Source organism: Erythrolamprus reginae, chromosome 1 (genome assembly GCF_031021105.1).
Source record: "Erythrolamprus reginae isolate rEryReg1 chromosome 1, rEryReg1.hap1, whole genome shotgun sequence".
Classification (NCBI taxonomy): Eukaryota; Metazoa; Chordata; class Lepidosauria; order Squamata; family Dipsadidae; genus Erythrolamprus; species Erythrolamprus reginae.
Genome location: NC_091950.1, coordinates 319,745,804 through 319,770,118, shown reverse-complemented (window position 1 = coordinate 319,770,118; position 24,315 = coordinate 319,745,804). Strand labels below are relative to the sequence as shown.

Genomic DNA, 24,315 nt, shown 5'->3' with positions numbered 1-24,315 from the left:
TATTAAGAAAAACCCAAATTTCCAATGTAAAATAAACCCATCAACAGAATTATAACCCATAACATTTCCAAAGTTGAATTAAATCCTGTATCATATTCATTGTTCAAAATATTAAGTTACTAATGTAACAAGAGAAACATAACTTATGGACATAAGAAGAAAATATGGAGAAGCAGCTCAGATAGACACTTCTCTAGTTCACATGGATATAGAAAGGCGGGAATGCGTAGCATAATCAGACTTTCAAGATTTTGTTATTACTGTATAGCTATTTTCAGTATAGCAATCTCAGCTTTCCTTTGGAAAAAAGTTGATTCTTAGTCTGATCTACCTGATGGGGCCGACATCAACAGAAGGAATTGTGTGTGATCTACAGTAAAAAGCATAAAGTATCAACAAAGCTTTTATATAGTAAGCCAATTTCTTATATTTTGTGTGTGTATGTGCGGAGAGTGGGGGCGCTACTGATAATAAAAGCCGAAAGGAAAGACATGTCAACATTTAAGAGTTGTTGTTTCTTTCTGTTCTGCATCATCTTTCAAAATTGATAAACTTTATAACACTGCTTTCAAAATGGGAAAACATTATCTGATTATTGGATTTCCAGCTATTTTTTTTAATTATGAAGGATTTATTTTAGCAATCAGGACTGGAGAGTGTACCTGTTATAAAACAACTAAGTTTTCTCTAGCTTTAATATTCAGAGTAAATTGGATATTTGTCATCGTTTAATATGCCTATTTTTGCCCATCATTATCATTTTTAAATCAATCATACATTTGAAAAATAATTTGACTTTCTTAGTTTCTAAATAATATTTCAAAAGGCATCCCCTACCATAAGTTTAGGAGTTTTTAGAGTGCTTTGAGAAGTAAATGTTTCTGTGTTAAAAATATGTATCTACTGGAATATATTTGAAATTGAAGTCAACTTAACAAATAGGTCTAGTACATGATTCGTACATTCGTCATTTGTTTGCTCAAATTACAATATATTATCATTTTCTACATTATCCATATGTAGCCATATTTTCAAGAACTGGGTATTTTAAGGGTATTTGGGTATTTGTTCCACAAAACTCTAGGGTTTGGCACAAAGCTGCCAATTGACCAGAGGTTCCAGAAATTGTTTTTTTATTAACTTACTGGTTCAAAGAGCTGAAAAGGATTGAAAACTCTTACTCTAGAAAATATGCTCCCAAGTTTCAAGGACCATACTTGCAAAGAAGTCAAATCAATGAGCAAAAAACCCACAGGCCCCCTTTTAGTTGAACATAGATCTGGGAATTATAGGTATGATAGAGTATTCAGCTTAAAAAATGTCAAAGGAAGGAAGGATAATAAATCAAACTTTACTTTTGTAAGCTATAAGGTACAAGTAATGTTGAAATTCATTTGCTGTCAACTTTGAAACAGATGAGGCTTGTCGCAGCCATCTTTCTGTTTCTCAGTTTGTCACACAGTATGGGAGTGGGGAGAAGATTGTAATGGACCAGACAAAACAACTTACTATCCTGTGGGAACCAAGGTCATCCCAACAGGTGCTGGCCAGAGACTGGAAGAGGTTACCAAGGAGACGACAGAACACCTAACTGGACAATGTGACCTGTGACAATGAGGGAGTTAGTTATCTATTATTTAATTATACTGAAAACGCTGGAAATAGTCAGAACCGGTTTTGTTTTCATTCATGCCAATATGATGTACTCAATAAAATGGTTCTTAGAGAAGGCTGCAAGTCTTAGAGTGCTGAATTGGTTGGGTTAATTAGTCAGAACCTTCATATTTGCCTCTTGTTAATGGGTATTGTTTTGTAAACAACATATATTGTTTTGTAAAAAATTAACTATTTATTTTAATTGGTTTGTAGAAACGCAGAAGAGTGGACCAAGGATTGCTAATACCCATCCCTCTCCACTCACACATACTTATGCATTCTATGTAATGTTTACCTGTGAACCTTAGTTTAATGGCTCAGCAGTTTTGGAGGTTAGTAGTATTTTAATGAAAGCTACAGCAACAAATCACATAAAGTCTATTTTTGACTTAGTCATTTAGCCACTTTATTATTTTGAACTTATACATGAGGCTTCCACACAGTGTTTCCTATTAAAAAATACTGCAGCTACTCAGTCTTCTCTCTTCCTTACAAACTTTTTATGCAAAAGAAGAGATGTAAGTAATAAGGTAGCACAAGAGGGACAGAAAAAGATAAAATTTTCATCCATAATATTTTAGGTTAGCACACAAAAACCTTTGAAAGCAGAAAACCCCTAAAATAATTAAAGATTCTACAATGTGAAGGCACTCTACAAACCTGAAATTGAACAGATCTGCTTAAAGCTTACCTAGTATTCTCTATTATGATGAATGAAGCAGAAAATAAAAAAGAACTTCCCAGAAATAAAGTTTGAAGATACAGTAATACCTCGTGATACAAACCCCTCGTCATACGAACTTTTCGAGATACGAACCCGGGGTTCGGAATTTTTTTGCCTCTTCTTATGAACTTTTTTTGCCTTATGACCCCGCCGCTGCGAACGCCGAACCTGGAAGTTCAGCAAAAGTTTAGGTTTGGCGTTTGGGTTCAGGAGAATGCCGAGAAGCGGCGCTGCCCGGCTGTCACCTTCGCAGAAGAGCTGTGGAGCTGTCGGCCGGTCGGGAGGCTCAAACGGAGGTGGGGAATCCCAATAGGGAATTCCAGGGGTGGAGCTTTGACGTCACGGAGATGTCCTTCCTGGACGGCCGAAACGTGGACTCTAGGAAGGACGTCTTCGTGACGTCAAAGCTCCGCCCCTGGAATTCCCTATTGGGATTCCCCACCTCCGTTTAAGCTTCCCGACCGGCAAACAGCTCCACGGCTCTTCTGCGAAGGTGACAGCTGGGCGCCGCTGCTTCTCAGCATTCTCCTGAACGCTGAACGTGGAGGTTCGGCAAAGGTTCGGGTTCAACATTCAGGAGAATGCCAAGAAGCCCGCTGGCTGTTTCGGAAGGTGACAGACAGGCGGCGGTGCTTCTCGGCATTCTCCCGAACCTGAACTTTTGCCAAACTGTTTCAGAAGGTGACAACCTCCTCCTGGAACCAATTAAGTTTGTAACACAAGGTATCATTGTATTTACTTCTTTCCAAAACCAGATTTATTGCCTCTTCTTAATTATTAATCAATAACCTTGTTTTTAGGAGAACAACAAATTATTTACGTCCAACCTATGTAATCTGAATGCAAGAGAGTGCAGAAGAATTTTGATTTGCTTCCAAAATTGACTTTGTACCCCCAGAACTGGACCTTCTCACTTATCCCTACATACATCTCCACTTAAAATTACACAAAAGCAGTAATAATTATCCAGCTGCATACTTAATATAATGGGATTTTTGAAAATGCATTTATTTTTATTGCCATAAAAATCAATTTCAGGAAAGCAGTACTGTAGGTAACAAAACAAACAATGGTTTTTATTGTAGCACTAAGAGCCCTCTAATAGAGAATTGTCCAGGTTATGTGTGTGGAATAAAGAAATGGACTAGTGAGGCAAAGGGGGAAAAGATGGAGGTAAAGAGAAAGACACAAAATTAGAAATTTTTACAGCGAAAATTTACGCCGCTCAGAAACTGAAAAAGAGAAAAATTTCAGCTAATTTACATTAGAAATCATTTGATATAATGGAAGGAAGTGCTCCACGCTGACTTGGAAACATACATTCTATCTACCAACTGCTGTCAAGACCAGTGTGACATACAGGGGTGGGTTACTGCTTAGACAGGGGGGAGCGCAGTGGGGCGATTAATATTAAAAAGGTTTCAGAGTAGCTTTTAAACTAATCCGTAGGGGCAAGTCAACAGGAGCTGGGCAACTTCCGGTTCGAGATGGCACACTGCCAAATATGGAGGGTAGAAGTTATGCACATTTGTGAATCAACAGGAAAATTAAATTGTAATAGTCAAGCAGAAGGGCATGATAGGCCATCTACAAATTCTACCGTCAAATTCTACAGTCTTAGAAAAGTATTTAGAAAAAACTCCATATATTGTTCTTGGTTTCTCGGGCCCAACATGATACTGCACTGAAGCTTGTTCCAAAGAAACATCTATCTAGCACAGCTGTTAAAAGATGCCAGTACTGTAATATAAAATATAAGCAGCAAATAATTGCAAGAAATAAACCAAATAATGTACAGCACAGCTGAATAACAGGGATGCAAAATCAAAAAAGAAGAAAAAACAATACATTATTAAATTGGAAGATGAGGCTGGAAAATAAGATGAGCATGCTATGATCAGATGCAAGCAAGATAGAACAGATGCAAGAAACTGAAAAACAAGATGGAACAATACCTGATCAAGAAATATGACCTAGAAAAAAAGAAGATATGGAAACACTGGAAATAACGAAGTAGCAAATAACACTACCTGGGCATCCTTTAAGCAGACAACATCAAGCACACTGAAGTCAACAACATCATTAAAAATGAATATATCATGAGAGTGAAGATCTTAAAGTCCAAATTCAGTAGAGGAAATACATCAAGGAAATTAACACTGGAGCATTTCCAGTCATTAGATAAACAACTGGAATAGAGCACAAGCAGAAGTAAATCCCTGGATAGCAAGACCAGGAAGGCAGGCTAGGAAGAAAAATAATGACAATGAATCATGTCCTTCATCCAAATAGCAATGTTGATGGCATCAACACTGGAAGAATCTGAAGAAAATGCACTGTCCCTAGTATATCAACAAAGACTTATTGACTACTAGAGAGATTAAACTAGCCAACAAGACGGACCAACTAAAGAACTGAAAATAGACATAAGCACATAAATGCATGAAATGAATACAGACAAATGTGTACAGTAGGACAGGGACGGTAGGCATTGTGGTGCGCTTATGCTTGCCCCCTTAGGGACCTCTTAAGAAACATGTATGGTCCACGGTAGACAGTTTAAGGTAAAAGGTATGGGGGTTAGAGCAACTAACAACAGGATTAGTTAAAGTGTTCCATACATTTACTACTCTATTGCAGAAGTAGTATTTTCTGCAATCAAATTAGAGATTACATTTACCATATTTTTGAGTATAAGAGGCACCGCAAAAAGAGTGTGAAAACTTGGATGCATCTTATATACCAAATGTAGCTCCACTCAGTCACCCCCACCCTTTAGTCTTTGCCTCTCAGCAATGTATCTCCTTCAAGCAAATAGAACGGAGCCTGTTAAGCCAAGAAACTGATTATCAGCTTCCCAACCCTCAATTGATTAAGGCTGCAGCCATGTGGTAGAACTGAAAGTGAAACTAATGCTGCAAAGAGGCAAATTGTTGAGAGAGTTTTTGCTAATTAGACTGTTGAAACTGGATGCAAAGAGGTAAGTCAATAACTATAAATGTCTGTAGAATGTTCAAATTATTAATTAAAGACTGCTTTATTATTGTTCTAGACCAGCGTTTCCCAACCGGTGTGCCGCGGCACACTGGTGTGCCGCGACACACCATCAGGTGTGCCGCGGCGAGAGGCGGCGGAGGAGAGTGGGCGGATCGGGCGGGCAATGGGGCAGGGGGGAGAAGCCAGGGGCGCGTTTGGCCGGGAGTCCGGGACTGTGTGGCTTTGCGCCATGAAGAGAAAACGGCCGACTTTTCCCTGCTGCCGTTTTCTCTTCATGGCGCAAAGCCACACAGTCCCGGACTCCTCGCCCCAAGGCAGGAGGCGGCGGCGGAGGAGAGTGGGCGGGCAATGGGGCAGGGCGGAGAAGCCAAAGGCGCATTTGGCCGGAGGCACCGTGGGGAGGCAGGGGCAGGGAGGTGCGGCAGTAGGAGTAAAGGGAGCCGCGGCTGCCCCTGCCTCCCCACGGTGGCAATGGCATCGGGAGTGCTAATAGCGGCGGCGGCGGGAATAGGGGGGGGGCTGCAAGTGGAAGCCTCAGCCCTGGAGCCCCCTCGCACCCATGGCTTCTCATCGATGCCTCTGCCTGCCCGATCCGCGGGAGTGCTAATAGCGGTGGCGGCGGCGGGAATAGCGGGGGGGGCTCCTGCCCGCTGCTGCTATTAGCACTCCAGCGGATCGGGCAGGCAGAGACATCGACGAGAAGCCATGGGCGCGAGGGGGCTCCAGGGCTGAGGCTTCCACTTGTGGCTGTCCCCGCCAGCCCGATCCTTCCTTCTCTCAAGCTTTTTTGGGGTGCGGCTTCTTCCACAGCGGTGGCTGCAGCGGCGCTGGCGATCCGGCCGCTAGCCGCTCCAAGCGCTGTGGGAACGCCCACCCCTCTCACAGTCCTGTCCCGGGCTGTCAGTAAAGGGGCTGCTTGCTCGGAACATTCAAACTAAGGGAAACCTTCGCTGGCCTCCACAGAGAAGAAAGGAAGAGAGAGAACGAGAGAGAGCAACAGAGAGAGAGAGAGAGAGTGATAAAGAACAAGAGAGAGAAAGCATGAAAGAGAGAGAAAGAAAATAAGAGAGAACAAGAGAGAGAGAGACTAAGAGAGAGAGAAAGAAAAGAGAGAGAGAGAGAAAATAAGAGAATGAGAGAGCAACAGAGAGAGAGAAAGAACAAGAAAAAGCACGAGAGAAGAAAAGCAAGAGAGAAAAAGAGATAGCAAGAGATACTGAAAGAAAGCAAGAGAGAGAGAGAAAAAAAGATAGCAAGAGAGACAGGAAGAGGAAAGGAGAGAGAGAGAGAGAGAGAAATGAGAACAAAAAGGGGAGGAGAAATGAGAAAATGATTGAGGCAGAGAATGAGAGGAGAGAGAAACAAGAGAGAGAGAGAGGTGATTCTTGAAGCATATGGTAAAAAGCACCCAAATAATAAGAAAAAAACCCCAGCCCTCACCTGTTTTTGAAAAGAATAAAAGAGAATTAAACCCCAGCCCTCACCTGGTTTTGGAAATGGTTGGAGTGTGTATACATACACACACATAAGGGGGGGGAGAGAGACAGGGATGGAAAAAGAGGATAAGTGAAAGGGAGAAGGAATGAGGGAAAAAGGGAGGAAGAGAGAGAAATGAGAAACATGAGAGAGAAAAGGGGGAAAGACAGGAGAAGTACTCAGAAATGAGACAGCGGTATAAATTTCAGGAGGGATGATTGATGATTGACTGTATTTATAAGGGGATGTTACATGGGATTATATATATGAGGGGGTTATTTATGTATGTATGTATGTATGTATGTATGTATGTATGTATGTATGTATGTATGTATGTATTTATTTATTTATTAGATTTGTGTCATTTTGGTTGGTGGTGTGCCCCAGGATTTTGTAAATGTAAAAAGTGTGCCGCGGCTCAAAAAAGGTTGAAAATCACTGTTCTAGACAACTTGAGGAAATGAAGTTGCTTTTCAAAATAAATGCTTGATCAGAAGAGGCCCAATGCTATTGTATCTTCTCTTAAAAATCAGAGAAGAATGTATACTTCAAGAAAGCCACATCAATTTTAACAGCTCTGTAAAAGTATAGACTGAAATGTAACAGTGTCTTGTTTAATATTAAGATAAAGCAGCTGAGTTAAATCCTGACTTAAGTCATGTTTGGAATAGATCTATTTAAATAATTGGGAGGAGATAGTATGATTACATTAAAAAAAAAATCTGGCATTAATATTCTTTGCTATTTCTATGGGTCAGGCACACATGCACAGAAATACACAGCAAACAGTGTATATCATCAGTGCTGTTTTCTGTTTGGCAAATTGCTGGGAGGCAGAGACCTTTTTTCCCTGCATCTTACACTCCGAAAAATACAATAAGTGGTTCCTTTAATATACTTGATGCTGCATTGCATTATTATAATTACAGAGTCACATTTAGCAAATTAGACAAATTATTAAGTATGTATACAAATTGGTGGGGTTGGTGTTTATCTTAACGATTTAGTCAAAATTCAGGTTTCCAAGACCCTGCCCTCCCCCTTCTTCTTTTTTTTTTTACTGATCTTGTACTTTGCAAATTCGTTAAAGCAATAGGCAATCACTCTTACATTGCCAGCTTTTTGACTAGGAAACTGCAGTGCAAGCCCTGATGATTTAGCTACTGTTTGGCAAAACATGCCAGGAAGTCTGGCTCAAGAATATATGTACCTTTAAGTCATATTGGCTGATGGTGCCAACTCCTGCCAATGCAATGATTTGCAATTTTAGAACAATTGAGAAGGAGTACTGACACCCCCTAAGTTTTGGTGCCCTGGGTCAATGCCTACTTAGTTGTAGCCTAAAGCTATTTCTGATGTCACATGCTTCCACAAGAGGCCTCTTCCTTAGAAAAGGTGGCAAAGAAAACCTTGTTTGGAACTAGCACTCGTACTGAAACAATATGCACACTCCTCTATTTGAAGGTAGTAGGTGGAAAGGCTAGGTACAAAAATCTCATCAGTGGGCAACAATATGCAAATCCAATTTAGAAACCTGGAAATTACATTTAAAGACTAAACTCTCCAGAGTCATCATTTGTGAAGATAACTTTTGATATCTCAGGTTTGATTAAACAAACCTGAGGAGGAATAAACTAGACACTATTAAAAATACACCTGAATTTAAAAAGACATACCTCAAAGTGAATATGAACTGAATATACAGAATTGTATAATTACAAAAAATGTATTTTAAAAGCTAGTGTTGGAGACAAAAAATTTCTGGAATACTATATATTTTTTTAAAAAATTCAATGTTACATACAAGGTATTATAAGACGATAAAGAAGAGACTTAGGTCTAACTCAGTGGTTCTCAACCTTGGGGTCAGGACCCCCTTGGGGGTCAAATGACCCTGGGAAAAGACAAATTTCTCCTGGTATTAGGAACTAAAGCTTCTATTCTGGCATCTTGGAACATATTTTTACAATCGACCAATTAGGCGTTACTTTCTGCCAATCAGCTCAAAGCTCTGTTGGGAGAATTGGCGCTAGACTTATGGTTGGGGGTCACCACAACACGAGGAACTGTATTAAGGGGTCGTGGCCTTAGAAAGGTTGAGAACCACTGGTCTAACTGATTAAAAATTATATTTTGCAAGTTATCTAGTTTGGATGAAAGATTTGGTGATACTGACAAATAGGTTATTGGAAGTAGAAAGGCATGATTTGAGATTTGGGTGGTACCACTGTTCCTTCTAAGCTGTGCAGCCACAGTTGCTCACGTGACAACAAACGTCCGTGTGGCACGGACTTTCCAAGTGCCGCACAGTCTTGATGTCAAATCCATCCTATGAGCACACCTGTCACCTAGCCTGATTATGATTGCTCTATCTATTGAATGAATGTCAGCCTCTGAATGCTGTCTGGCTTTAAATTGAATGGGGTCTTAGTTCTGCAGTAGTCGAACCTCGAGGCGATAAGGGCATGAGTGACTGTGAGTAGAGACCAAGCGAACTGGTGCACCAGGCGAATCTGGACAAATGCCCCCCTCACCACAGCTGAAAGATGATGATCCAATGTCAGGTGTGGATCAAGTAGGACGCCCAAGTTGTGGACCCTCTCTGAGAGGATCAAAAGTCCCCCCCCCCCCAGGGTAATGGACCGATTGATGAAATAATTAAATTACATGAATGTTAATGAATGTTTTTAAAGTGTTTTAGAATTTTTAAAGATTTTAATTGTATTAATTGGATCTATTGTATTGTTATGTCTTCTATATATGCTGTGAGCCTCCCCGAGTCCTCGGAGAGGGGTGGCATACAAATCCAATTAAACTTAAACTTAAACATATGATTTGATGTTTACAAAAAATGGTAAATAGTAATAAAAATGAAAATGAAATTTATGTTGTAAGCTTAGAGTAAAAGATTAATGTAAATATATACTTATTATCTGCTGTGAAAGAGAATCAGAAGTCAAAAAAGAAAAGAAAATGTGGACATATAAGAGAGATAGCTTCTAAAGCTAGTAAATGTAATCCATAAAGTTTGTAACAGACTCTCCTATTATTCACAGACTTTATACATATAACCCTCAGTATTCCATTCAAACTAATAAATTATTTCTTACAGGTAATAACTCTGACATAAAAATGTATCAGCTAGCATACAGTAGGTGGGGCACTTTTTTATTATTTCTTTTGAAACTGACTACTATATTTAAAAAAAAATCAAAAGAACCAATCTGAATTAAAATTAAAAACTAGAAGAAAAAATAATAATGAAAATGGCAACAAAATGCATTCCATTAACTGTCATGCCGCATTCAGAAAACTATTCTAATGGAACCTTCAAACTAGTTGGCAAAACCATGTTTTAAAGACCTTCTGATAGGCCAACAGGGTTGGTCCAGTCTCACCTTGGCAGATGATATTCCACAGAGTGGGGAGTATGGCATAAAAGACATTCTTCCCTGCCTGATGACACTCCCTGTCCAGTGGAAATTTGGATATAATTGGGAAGAGTTAGTCCCTCAAATATCTCAGTCCATGCTATGTAGAACTTTAAAAGTTATAATCAGCACCTTGAATTAGACCCAAAGCAAATTGGCAATCAATGGATCTCATGTATCAGAGGTATGACATGTGCATATTTAACTGCACTCACTGCTGCACTGCAGTGAGCTACCCCCCTGAGTTACAATGGAGTAGACAAATCAGTCAAGAGAAACAATATTTGAAAAATCCAAGAAAAATAAAACTGGATGATCACTGATGAATCTTTTCTTGCAAATTGAGAATATAAGATAGGAGATTCCACAATAAACAATCAACATAGAAAGTAAGGCAAGAAAAAATTACAGGCCTATCTCATATGGAAATTATTTATAAGATAAGGAAACAAAAAAATAAGTTCCTACTGTATGTCCAGTAAGACTGTGCAGTGTTTTAAGTTCAAAAATGCCTTTTCCTAGAATCATGCTGCAGTTTAACAAGGCAGTTAAACAAACCTAGCTAGCTTCTTTAAGATAGATGCTATGTGCATATCTCCGGTCACTCTGAAGTATATTTTTCTGTTAAATCACAGCAACAAAGAAAGCACAAGAATCAAATTATTCAGCTAAAATATTCTGTAGCTAAATTCCTCAAAATAAAAGGAAGAATTTGCTAGAATCATAATAGTATGTCATGTCCTCCAATTATTAAGAAAAGAAGTAGAATTCCCTTCCTCCAGCAGAATATGGCAGCTGATTAGATTCTCAGAAGAGCCTAGTGACAGCTGGTGCCCACAGCAGTTGGTGGAGTGAAGCCAAGAAGTCCCCCTAGCTGGAACCCATTGTAGGAGAATTTGGCATTTGTTTGACCCATACAGCACAAAGCTATATTTTTACATCTTCTGAACGTCCTGACTCATACTGGGAACTCAATGTTTATATATGCCTGGATGAACTTCCAGAAATTTGCATGACATTATTTTCTTCTCACAGCAGTGAATATTCAGAGGGCAGCAATGTGCAGTAAAAGTTGCTAAGACGGAAAGGATTGTGACCAAAGGGTAAATAAGACTTTGGAGGAATCAATCTAAAAATCACAAAACTCCAAATTATAGAAAATATAGAAGTTTTTAATCAAAAGATCTGCCAAAGCCAAAATGTTTATTTCCATTTTAATAGAAAGTGTTCTTAGGTTTCTGGAGCTTCAAGAAGGACTTTTGATAAAGAAACCAAGTCTAAAGAAATAGAAAAATACAGGTGCACATGGGTCTGGATTTGAAGGGCAATATGTGATTTAAAGGATGTTCCTGTATCACCTCAGAAATGCTTTAAAGTAGCTGCAGCTTTACTGGAGTTTTCATGGGTGGCCTTCATAGTCAATAAGAATTATAGGAAAAGATTCATTTGTTTAAGGTGTTTCCCACAGGTCGTAAGTGCATGCTCATATGAATTCCATGTCACATTTTTCTGTTTGAACAAATTATCTCTCACAATCCTAATGGGATGCCAAAGGTACACTATCAAATTTCTGGAAGTAATTTGAAAATGTTGTTAATAGTGATGAAATAATTATTAGCATTTCATTTAATAGTGAATGTAGTGAATGTTACGGAAATACTATCAGGACAGTTAATACCAGGGCAATTCAATAATTAGATAAATAGTTGAAAAAGTGGACTGGACTCAAAAAGTGGTAAAAAAACCACTAGAAGATCAGAAAAAGAATGACAATATACCAATATATCCGCACAGTAAAGTTGTCAGATTCTACTCATCACCAAAAATAGGTGGACATGGGATGCTGTAAGTGCACTAGACAGTTGAAGAAAGAAAATGGACATTGGAAGAATATCTGAAGGACTGTGAAGAAGATGCACTGAAGCAAGGATACCATGAAGGCTTAGTGAGTACTGTAAGGACCAAATTGGCCTATAATATGGCTACAATACAGACCAAATGAAGATTAGAAAAGAGATACAAGGCAGGGCAAAATATTACATGGTCAGTACTTTAAAATTAGCAGACAAAGCAGATAACAACAATACCTGGCAATGGCTGAGAGCAGGAAAGTTGAAATAAGAGACAGGCAGGCTAGTAATTCTGGCTGCACAAGCCCACGTTTAAGAAAAAATGCATACAAAGCCATGATTGAGAAGTCAGCAAATGACACAAATGCTGCTTCTGCAGAGAAACTGAAGAAAGAGTGCACCACCTATTTAACCATTGCAAGAAAATGGCACAAACTGATTACAAAAAATGACAAACTACCAACAATGGGACACTGAAATGTGTGCAAGAAACACCATTTGTTTGCAAGAAGGATCGGTGAAAGCAAAAAATAGACGAAGTGATAGAAAATGAAGAGGCTAAAATACTCTGGGACTTTAGAATTTGGACAGACAACTACCTGCCACACCCTAGATTTAACAACTAGATTTAACAACTGTTGACAAAAAAAATACAAAAAAAAAATCAGGGTAATGGATGTGACATTACCTGGAGAAGTTAAAGAACTGTAGAAAGTAACAAAGTATAAAGATCTGCAAATAGAATGTATGTGGCAAAAGAAAGCAAAGACAGTATCAACAGTAATAGGCACCTTGGGTGTAATCTGAGCATCTGGAGCACCATGTGAACACCACTGGTATTGTCAAAATCACCACAAATCAATTACAAAATGCAACATTGCTTGAAATCACTTACATCCTGCGAGGATACCTTAAACACAATCAGACAACATCTGCCTATTCCAGGTCCTTAGGGAAGGACCCGATAGGTGGATAAAAATGCCAAATCCAGTTTAAGAATCTGTCTGACTATATTATTATTATTATTATTATTATTATTATTATTATTATTATTATTGTTGTTATTTATTAGATTTGTATGCCGCCCCTCTCCGCAGACTCGGGACGGCTCACAACAGTGATAAAACAATATACAGTGACAAATCTAATATTAAAAGTCTAAAATAACAAATCTAACATTAAAAGTCTAAAAAACCCATTATTTAAAAATCATATATACAAACATACCATGCATAAAACTACATAGGCAAAGGGAGATGTCTCAGTTCCCCCATGCCTGACGGCAGAGGTGGGTTTTAAGGAGTTTAAGAAAGGCAAGGAGGGTGGGGGCAATCCTAATCTCTGGGGGGAAGCTGGTTTCAAAGGGTTGGGGCAGCCACAGAGAAGGCTCTTACCCTGGGTCCCGCCAGCCGATATTGTTTAGTCGACAGGACCCAGAGAAGGCAAACTCTGTGGAACCTAACCGGCCGTTGGGATTCGTGCAGCAGAAGGCGGTCTCGCAGATATTCTGGTCCGGTGCCATGAAGGGCTTTATAGGTCATAACCAACACTTTGAACTGTGACTGGAAACTGATTGGCAACCAATGCAGACCGTGGAGTGTTGGTGTAACATGGGCATACCTAGGGAAGCCCATGATTGCTCTCGCAGCTCACCAATAATAATAATTATAGATGCTTAACTCCAATAAAAATGTGTTAATGAAATCTTCAATTAATTTCTATGAAGAAGCAAATACTAAAGTTCAAAAAGTTATTACAATTATAGAATTTACAGTGACAGTGACTTAAGCTTCTGAAATCACACAGCATGCTTTGCCTTAACTTTTTAACCATTATTTGTTGAGTAAGCCACACTGGTCTTATTTATACATTTGACAAAATTGTAATGGTTTAGTACAGAATATGAACGTAGTCAATTTTTTAATCGTAGGTAGCATAAGATCCTTGGTGGCGCAGTGGTTAATGCTGCAAGCTACTTCTGCTGATCACCAGCTGCCAGCAGTTTGGCGGATCGAATCTCAGTAGGCTCAAGGCCTTCCATCCTTCCAAGGATGGTAAAATGAGGACCCAGATGGTTGGGGACAATATGCTTACTCTCTGCAAACTGCTTAGAGAGGGCTGTAAAGCACTGTAAAGAGGTATATAAGTCTAAATGCTATTACTATTGCTAATGCTATTACCAAAGAGGATTAAAAAAAGTTTCATATTTTAAATTATATTAATAAGCATCCATTCTAGCAGGTTACCCTATTAACCTTGAACAATATGGCCTGCAAATACAGTCTTCATATAACTGAAGACTACGCAAAAATTATGTTGTTTGAACAATCAAATTATTTCATAAAGCATTATATGGAAGGCCACTAAGTACATCATTAGTGGAATACTCAATTTCAGTCCTTTATAATGTACCCTAATGGTGTACATGAAGGAAAGTTTATTTTAGCTTGAGCTAAGAAAAAAATACCTCATTTAAAACATTGTATTCTTATTCAGTAAAATTCAAAATGGTATGAGTATTTTTTATTCCACTTTTACAAGTTGAAAGATTTAGAATATTATGACCATTAGAAGCAACGTGAACCAGATATTTATTTTATTTATTTATTTGATTTTTATGACGCCCTTCTCCTTAGACTCAGGGCATCTTACAACATGTTAGCAATAGCACTTTTTAACAGAGCCAGCATATTGCCCCCGCCATCTGGGTCCTCCTTTTACCCACCTCGGAAGGATGGAAGGCTGAGTCAACCTTTAGCCGGTGATGAGATTTGAACTGCTGACCTACAGATCTACAGTCAGCTTCAGTGGCCTGCAGTACAGCACTCTACCTGCTGCGCCACCCGGCTCATTATATGATATATGATATGATATATGAGATATAATATTTTCTTGCTATATGTCAAAACCATCCTGAGTGATACTTTCAACCAAGTTGCAAAGAACATGTTACTGAAGAATCAAACAGCATACCTCTACACCCACCCGCTGGAAAATCTCTTTAGTGCCCACAAACACGCCACAGATTCTTTTCAACAATCTCTTGAAGACAGTGCACAACTAACACTATTTCAACACATTTTCCCTGTAAAGTTTTGATTTTAAAAAAATCTGCTTCAGTTTTTGTTGGTGTTGTTATTGCAGGCATTGACATCTTGCTTCCTTAGCAAGATCAAGCAACAGATGGGACATGCTTTTTTCCAGTCTACCTGCCAGGGCCCAAGCCCAGGAAAAGCTATCCTGTTGTTCTTCAATGTTTTTATTTGCCATTTGGGGAAAATGTAATAAAAGACCTACTGATGCTTTTTATTTGCGTAAAGAGCGCTAACAATGCAAAGGAACATCCATATCATATATACACACATACCAAAGCAGGCCAGTGCCAGCTTAACGCTCCTAAAAATTGCCTATACTGAGTACATATACCCAAAACATAAACGAACAAGTGGGCACTGTATTAGTAACCTTTATATTTATATAACCTCAGCAGAATCAGCTTGTATGAGAAGTACAGTTAATCATGCACACACAAACATTGTGTTAGCTGACTGAACTATAAAGCACACCTTAATAATATATATATGCATCATGACCATAAACCCACATGATCTCTATTTGGCATGTATTAAAGTTAGTTTAAAAAGAGCATTAACATTTCAAATAAGTCTAAGCTGCCTTTGTCTGTCTGACTATTAACTTTTAATTTTCTATTAACATCACAAACTGACCAGCCCAGTATTTACTGTTACAATCCTGAAGTAAAACTCTTGGGGTTTATTTTTATATCAATATTTGAAATATCTATTCTGGAGTCAAACAATATAATCTTTTCTATTAAATCTCACCAGATAAGGCAAAACTACTACTTTCATTATGTAATTTTATTTATCCTGCTATCATTAAGAAAATTTGGTCAATCATGAAAAAAAAAGATTCTTTGCTCAATAACTGTCAACCAACAAGAACAAAATTTGATCTTAGATCTTGGGATACAATCTAGTCTTTATAAGCAGCATTGCTAGAAGTTCACTAGATCACTATTGAAAGTTCTATGGATGAAGCAATCAAACTTCAGTTGAAAAACAGAACTGAAACTGCCACAAGGCAATAGAAGTCCTGGCATATTCATAAAACTTAGTATGCTGAAAACTGCCAATAAAATATTTAAGTTTCTTTAAAAAAAAAAAAAATTCCTAACAACTATATAGTCTATTAGAGAATTTATGCAAGTAATGCTATAACAGGAGTTAAGTAGATGAACTGTGAACTGTAAATGCAAAACCTGAAGTGTTTAGCCAGAAATTTAAAGCCAAGATTCTGTAAAAGAGTGGATGGATTTTAGAATTAATAAACGTCAAAATTTAAATTATATATAAACGTTGGAGATGAATTAAAAATAGACAACTTTCTAGAATGATACAGATCTTTGTGTAACAAGCAATTAGCACTACTGATGCAATTTGCCTCAATTACAAATTTGCTTCTCTTTTTATGACTGAAATTTCTTTTTGAAAAATATACAATGAAATTTAAAATAAAGAAATCCCCTAATAATTTAGTCACATGCTGAACTAACAGTGTTTGGTATTATCTAATTTATAAGACTGAGTTCCCCAAATATATTGTTTTCTGCTCATAATAGATAACTATCAAAAATATGCCTTGTGTATTTTATGAGTTTTGTTAGTTCTTTAACTCAATAATTGCATCATAATTTTATTTTTCTACAACTTGCAAAATTTGAAGTGCTAATAAAAAAAACAAATCCTTCAATACATTTAAGAATTAATCTTAAACATAATCTGAATTCTGGATGAATGTGACATAAAATAGTTTTTTGTTGTTGTTCAATCAGGTCCAATTCTCAGACTGCCTGGACTACTTTCCTGCAGTTTTCTCTGGCAATTTTTTTTTTAAAAAATAAGTGGTTTGCCACTGCCTTCTTCCTATGGCTGAAAAAAAGTGAGTTCACTTAGCTGGTTCTTGCCTAACGGCAGGACTAGAACTCACAGTCTTTCCATTTCTAGCCCGATGCCTTAAGAACTACACCAAACTGGCTCTCTAAAATGAGATTCTACTGTGAGATATACCCTGTTTTCCCCCAAATAATACATTCCCTGAAAATAAGCCCAATCGGGCTTTTGAGTGCATGGCAATAAGGCTAAGCACTTATTTTAGGGTTCAAAAAAAATATTTCAGGATCTTATTTTTGGGGAAACATGGTAGTTCAATGCTATGGGTCACCAGAAATTTAAAATAGCTTATGGGTTTTTGCAATCATGCAAGACTTTAGATTTATTAAGGTTAAACTTTTGCAAATCCAATCTGAAACATTCCTGTGGCATTACTTGCTAATCTCTAAGTCAACTGATTCAAATTGATCAACTGTTCAGAGAAGGGAAACCCAAGAAGTTACCAGGATGCAAATTATAGGGGACTTAATAGGATACTATTTTTGACAGGAGGGACATTGTTATCGATCCATGCTTACAAGTGAATAGCTATAGAACAGAAATATTTTGAAAATATGCTATAATAATAAACCATACTAAAACAGACACAGTAGAGTGAGCTGATTGGCAGCTAGTCCATGGTTTCCAAAAATCAGAAGAAATGATTAGCTATTTTCAACTAATAAATTTTGCTAAAAAGCATGTGAACTAAGCTTATTGAATTAGAGGCAGCAGAATAGCTAGATTTGCAGGATCTATTTAACCTATGATGGTTCCAATGTTTGGAATGGCGGGGCAGTTGAAGTTGCCCGATTTCTGTACTTTGAGAAGGTATCCACTCTTTAACATCTAATGAAGGACACTAAGTTCATAACAGCATGTATCTCTTAATAAAATGTCTTGGTCGCAATAGATGCTACCAAACAAATTTAAAACAAATAGAAGCGTTAGTAAAATGCATACAATTAATATGGATGCCAGTGGCAATTCAGCAATGTATTAAATGCCAATGTATTAAAATCAACAAAATCAGTTGTCTCATTATTGAAAAGCTTTGCAGATTTTACAAAAAAATTAAATAAGAAAATTATACATTATACATTTAGCTATATTGTCACTTGAATTTTGAATTTACTTTAGATAAAGAGGCAATACTGTACAGATAATCCTCAACATAAAATAATTCATTTAATAACCATTCAAAGTTACAACAACACTGAAAAAGTGACATTACTTTCTTCACATTTATAACCAATGTAGACACTTGGCAACTGGCATGTATTTATGATGGTCACATTGTCCCAGACCATGTGATCATCTTTTGCGACATTCTGACAAGCAAAGTCAATAGAGAAGCCAGATTCATTTAACAACCTCAGAACAAATCCTTTCATCCCCACCCCCTACCATCCAGTTAGAACTAATGAATCTTCTTTGATGAGAAGCGAAACAGCTTCATCAAGGAAAAAACAAAGTCCAGTTGCCTTTTGAAAAAGCACTTGGGTTCGTTACTAAATTAACAACTGCAGAGATTAATTTAACAACTGTAGCAAGAAAGGTTGTAAAATGGGACAAAACTCACTAAACAACTGTCTTCTTCAGCAACATAAATTTGGGGTTTAATTGTGATTATAATTAAAGGACTATCTCTATCTACATTGTTGGATATAGTTTATTAATTCAATTAATTCCAAGATCCTTAAAAGAGACATATTAGAAATTTCTTTGTCTAGCAGAGAAGCAGTTGCTTAAGGAACAAGGAAGCAACAATATAAGCCCCTATTAATATAATGCTATATATAGTTTCTTTAAACTAGAGTTGAGGTTGACTACTCTGATGAAAGTTGATAAAACTAAAATTTTGTTTAAGAAGAATGGATACACATTTATGCAAAGAACAGGATAAAGTAGATGTCACTAAACATTTTACTAAATATTTTTTTAAAAAAAAGGCTTTCAGCAGTTTATAAAATTTAGAATTTTCACTGTGATTTCTATAGTGAATGAAGCAAGCTGTGTTTATGTAGCAAACCTTTCCAGAAATTGCCCGTTTATATATTACCGGTCTCCATAAGTACACACTCCAGGAATTTGAAATATAGGGCAGTAGTCTCCTTTAGTTTCTATGTATGATTGACCAGGTCAAAGCCCTATTTCCAGATTTCAACAACCTATTATCTTCTATGTTTCTATCTCCATGCCTTGGAAGTAAGAAAAACCAACATCATTCCAAATTCAGTTTTCCCCCCCTGACTTAACAATATTTCACAAATTACAAGCCATATAACTTATTATCGCACTTCAATTCTGCAAATTGGTGCATCTAAGGGGCTAGAAAACATGTTAAATAGTAGAAAACCAAACTAATAATCTCAACTGTACTATTTATTGTATAGAAAGATTTGAAAAGCACACAAAGTTATTTACCCCAGGATTAAAAACTATTTTTCTACCATTAGTCTAGCCATTTTATAATTTCAATTCTTGCTTGCCAACACTCTATGAGTAGCATAGACACAACCATTACAACTGCTTATACCCGTTGATATTAATAATTGTTTCTTGTCTTTATGTTTAGCTTTATCCACTGTCTCCATATTTGAAAACTAAAGCCGCTCCTAGTCTCCGGAGAGGGCGGCATACAAATCTAATAAATAAATAAAATAAAATAAATAAGACTTTTAATATAATATTGTGACCCAGGATGCAATAATTCAGCTCTTACCGAACTGGTTATTTTGCTATAATTTCTTCAATAAATGATTTATACTGGCTCACAATTTTACTCCTACTTCACTTGTTTCTAATGCATTAGCAGTGTCAATAAAGGAATCACCAAGGGGCTACACTGCTTATTTTACTCCACATGGAACATAAGCCTCCACATACTATCCTACCCTCAATGAAGGCAGGTCAATTACATATGGAAACCAATCCCAAATGCTCAGTATTTTTCTAATGAACTTTATACATCCTGCAAATTAGCAGCACATATTCCTCTCTCTTAAGCAAAGCCAGAAACTACCAGAGTTGAGAAGAACTTGCCATATATAAAGCAGACAAAATGTTTGTTTGTAAACAGAGAAACATGGATTAAGTATTGAAGGTACAGATTGCATTCAACCTTTCTTTTAAATTATATTTATATTAACACTTCATTGGAAGTATTTTTTGTAGTTTGTAATTGGTAAAAACACAATGCTTTCATCCTATATTTTAGTTTTTTTAATTTTTTAAAATTAATTAAAATTTTAACAAATTTTAACAAATTAACATTGCAATAATTTTTGTAATTTAAGATGTTGCTATAGCAGGTTAAGTCATTAAAAGGTAACGTCTCTTAGTAACTTCATAGATAGGTCCACATAATTTTCTCAGCAAGAATAAAGAAGCAGTTACTGTTTCTCTAGTCCATCCACAAATGAATTGCTTTTGTTTACCTTAAACTTCTACTAAAGAAGCATAATCACTTATTAACTATGTACCTAGATCATCTACATAAGCCAACAATTCCTTTGTATCTCAAAAGTTTTTCCAAAGGAGAATATATTGTTATCCCTTAATACACTTCCATTCCTTATCTATTAAGAAACCTTTAATGTTATCAGTGCTACCAGCAAAGCCATATACAGTATTGGCTCAGTTTTGGTTCTCTAATTGAGTTATGAAATCTTAAACTCTATCATATTTTAAATTTGAAAGCTACACACAAACTACTTCATTTACCATTAAACAACAAAAACATTTTACCTATCAAAATATTTTATATAACAGAATCCAGTGGTACATTTCTGATTCACATTTTAAGATACAAGGTTACAAGACAACCCCCCCCCCAAAAAAAAAAACACCTCCCCCTAATTCCCGTTTATGGTTTACAACATGGAAAATAATTATTCTGTTTAATATTCCAGAAAAGCTATCCACAACAATAACCAGCATGTTTTCCTAGGATGTCTTATACTTCCAATACTGGAAGATTTAGATTACACATACAGAAGTAAGTACAAAGGAACAACTTTTTTGCCTCCCCTATTTAAATGCATACCTGGGTTGCAGAATAACAGCTTTGTCACAGTAGCTCCAGGACTAAATAGAACATAAGGACAGCCTTCTTAAGTATTTTCTTTTTAAAACATGACAAAAGGATACAGCCTTAAAGCGCCAGTTTGTGTTCCAATGGCAAGTATCTTCTGAACAGGATCAAAAGCCAAGGCTGAAGGTTGATAGGGGAAACCATGGCGTACAGTCTGTCAAGTCAAGGTAGTGAAGCAATGGTGATTCAGGCAACCAAAGGGGGAAAAATCCAGTATTTTAGGAATAAATAGCTTAATTTACTGTACAAAATATTTTAACTTGGAGGAAAATAGATTAGAATGTACTGTATTTGAATCTTACTGAATATACAGAAAACAAAATGAAGTCTTTGCTCAAATACCTATAGATAAGTTTATAATTCACTGCTCACTTTACTATTTTTAGAAACTCTTGCAAAAATTAAACAAGAGATTGAGAAATTTGATGATGCAGTCTTTCCTGTAAATTAAGTGTTCACTAATTATTAAGATAGCTCTTTGGAGATAATTTGTCTGAAAGCCTTAAATGACACAAAATGGTTTTTTAAAAAAAACACCTAGGCACTTCTGAATTTAATGCATTATAATGGCCACCAATGCTCATCTTTTTTTTTTAAACAACTAGAGGTGTACTTAAACTCACTGTGTGTGGGGTAATGAGCAAACAGTACAGGCAAAGCCAGTGGGAAAAATGTTTTTTATCTTAAGGATCCATCCTAACCTATTGTTTAGATAAAGTATTCAATCCACAAGCTGATCTACAGCAGCTTAGGCCACAGGTGTCTAAAGGTGGAGAGGAACATCCACTTCGTTTTGTGTTTCAATTTGGCACAGCTGGTGAATTAATCTGCTGCATCACCGTTTTGGAATTTAGACTCCAACTGCATTTACAGCATCCCATTGGAAAAGAAATATCCCTTCCTATTATTACTTCTTCCCCCATCCCCCAAATGAAGAATTCTTCCCTCTATATTTAGATAACATCTTTTACTGAACAGTTAAAATCCCCGGGTTTGCTGGCAATGCAGAGCATTTAGTACTCTGTCCTCTGATCGCATCAGAGTGGCATTTTAATTGTGTTCAACACATTTTAGAGGCTTCCCTTCAAGCATTTCATACATGTCCATTATCTGCGGCTTAAAATTCAAGCAATAAATAGCCATTCAGGGGGGGGGGGGATGCTCGTCAATAAAAAGCCGAGGGTCCCTCATAACGTCATCCTCGCGGTTTGCTCTTCTTCCCCCACCCACAATTAAAACACACACACACACACACCAAAAACACAACACATTAAACTGACAGCTTTAAAAGCACCGGGAGTTCAGAGTCTGCAGAACCCATCATGGCTACATCATCATCATCTGCTCCCCCCCCCCCCCCCCACCATTTCTTCCCAACCGGCTGCAGCATTCACCTTGCAGAGCTGGAAGTGCTCGGACTGGAGGGTCTCCTGGATGTCGTTCTCCCGGGTCGCAGCCTGCTGCTGCTGCGAGGAGGCTGCTGCTGAAGAGGACGACGACGACGAGCCCGCCAGGCCGTCCAACACCTTTCTGATGTTAAATTTCCTCATGGTCTCTCCGGCGGCGCACCCTTTTCTTCTTCCTCCCCCTCCTCCTCCCCCTCTCCACCCCCCTCTTGCCGTGGCTCCTACTCCCGCCCGGCCACACACCTCATCCAGACGAGCGGAGAAAGGGAAGGAGCAGGCGGGCAGGGCGAAGGGTCCCGCTGCAAAGGGAGGGGGAAGCAAAGGGAAGGACGCCTCGAAGCCTCGGCTTTTTTCGCCCCCTCCCGCTTTGCCTTCTTCATCCAACCATTATCATCCCCCCTCCTCGGTCTGGGAAGGCGGAGGGGGGGGGGGGAGAGGTTGCTCAAGGCAGACGCGGGCGAAGGGGGCAGAGCAGTCACCCTTATCAGCTGAGGGGAGGGAGCGGACCTGACTCAAGGAAGAGGAAAGCGCCGAACAGGAAGAGAGAGAGGGGGGGGGGAGAGGAAAGGAGGGGAACGCAACGAAGTAAATAAATCCGAGATTAACGTTGCGCGGCGGCTTCTTTCCGGCGGCTCTCGCCACGCCGGCGCGCTTTCCTCACGCCAAACTCGGGCGAGCACCTCACCTCTGGCAGACGACCCCCACCCACCGCCGGGCGCCCTCTAGGCTCCGGGGAAGGCCGCTTCCACCGGCTTTCGCAAGCTGCGCTTCCTTTCCCCGTCCAAACCTCCGAGCCTTTTGGGTTTTTTTTTTTTTTTGCACCGACTCTCCTCGCCCACCCCTCCCGCTCTTTGCTACTACCGCTGCGCGGCGAGCCTGCCTTTGCCCCCTCTTCCTCCTCCTCCTCGTGCGGCTGCGAGCCCAGAAGTGACAGCGACGACCGCTTCAACTTCCCACCCCTTTTTCACTTAAAGGGAGTAGAAGCGGCTGTCCATCATCTCGCCGGGTGCCCACCACAGTTTCTTTCTCTCTCTCTCTTTCCCCCGGCGCAGCTGCAATTCCCCACCGCCCGGTGGTTGCGTTGGATGGCTGCTTGGCCTGCCGGCCGCCCTGGCTCGCCAGCAACGATGCCCCCTCAGCGCGACTCCTGCTCCGGGAGTGTCGCCAGCGGCGTTTCTCGGGGATTTTGCTGCTGCTGCCGCCGGCTGTCACACGCCCCCACAACCATCCTCCTGCAAAGGCTATGCCGGCAGCTGCTGCTGCTACTGCTGCCGCTTCCTCCTCCTCGCCTCACAACACAGAAAGGCGAGCCCACCGTGGAGAGGTGGCGGCGGTGCTGCTACCAACACCGTCTTCCTCCTTCCCCCACCAACCCCTGTGGTAGCTTATCGCTGTTGTCTCCTTAAACTGCTGGTAGTGGCAAAGCCGAAGCGGCCGAGGCGGAGCATGCGCGGTTCAAGGCCTTCCTGCAAGCACCCGGATGTTGCTGTCTTTTCTTGTTATGAGGGGGGAGGAGGCGTCCTAACGGCCTTCCTAGAAGGCGCGCTGAGGTTTTGGGGAGTTCGTTGGCTGGGGTGGTGTGTGTGTGTGTGTGAGGAGGCATTAAAGCCCTTTGACTGCAGCCGCGCGTGTGCGCCGGGACAAAAGCGTGCCTTTGAAGGGCTGACCGGGGCTCCTGAAGGTCTAGCTTCGGGTGGCTTCCTTGAGAGAGGCTGGCAAGGGGCTGC

At 39.0% G+C, this 24,315-nt stretch overlaps 1 protein-coding gene across 9 annotated transcripts in view; it reads right to left on the bottom strand.

Annotated features, from left to right (window-relative positions):
- STXBP5 (syntaxin binding protein 5) overlaps window positions 1-22,759 on the bottom strand; it is a 134,015-nt gene extending 111,256 nt beyond the window's left edge. For all 9 annotated transcript variants that reach the window (XM_070733681.1, XM_070733682.1, XM_070733684.1 and 6 more), the window contains exons 1-2: window positions 22,577-22,759; window positions 21,239-21,336 (exon numbers count right to left, since the gene is read on the bottom strand). In XM_070733681.1, the coding sequence (XP_070589782.1) occupies window positions 21,239-21,336; window positions 22,577-22,732 (254 nt within the window). In that variant the 5' untranslated portion in view covers window positions 22,733-22,759. The remainder of the gene's footprint in view (window positions 1-21,238; window positions 21,337-22,576) is intronic.
- Between the last annotated feature and the right edge of the window lie 1,556 nt (window positions 22,760-24,315).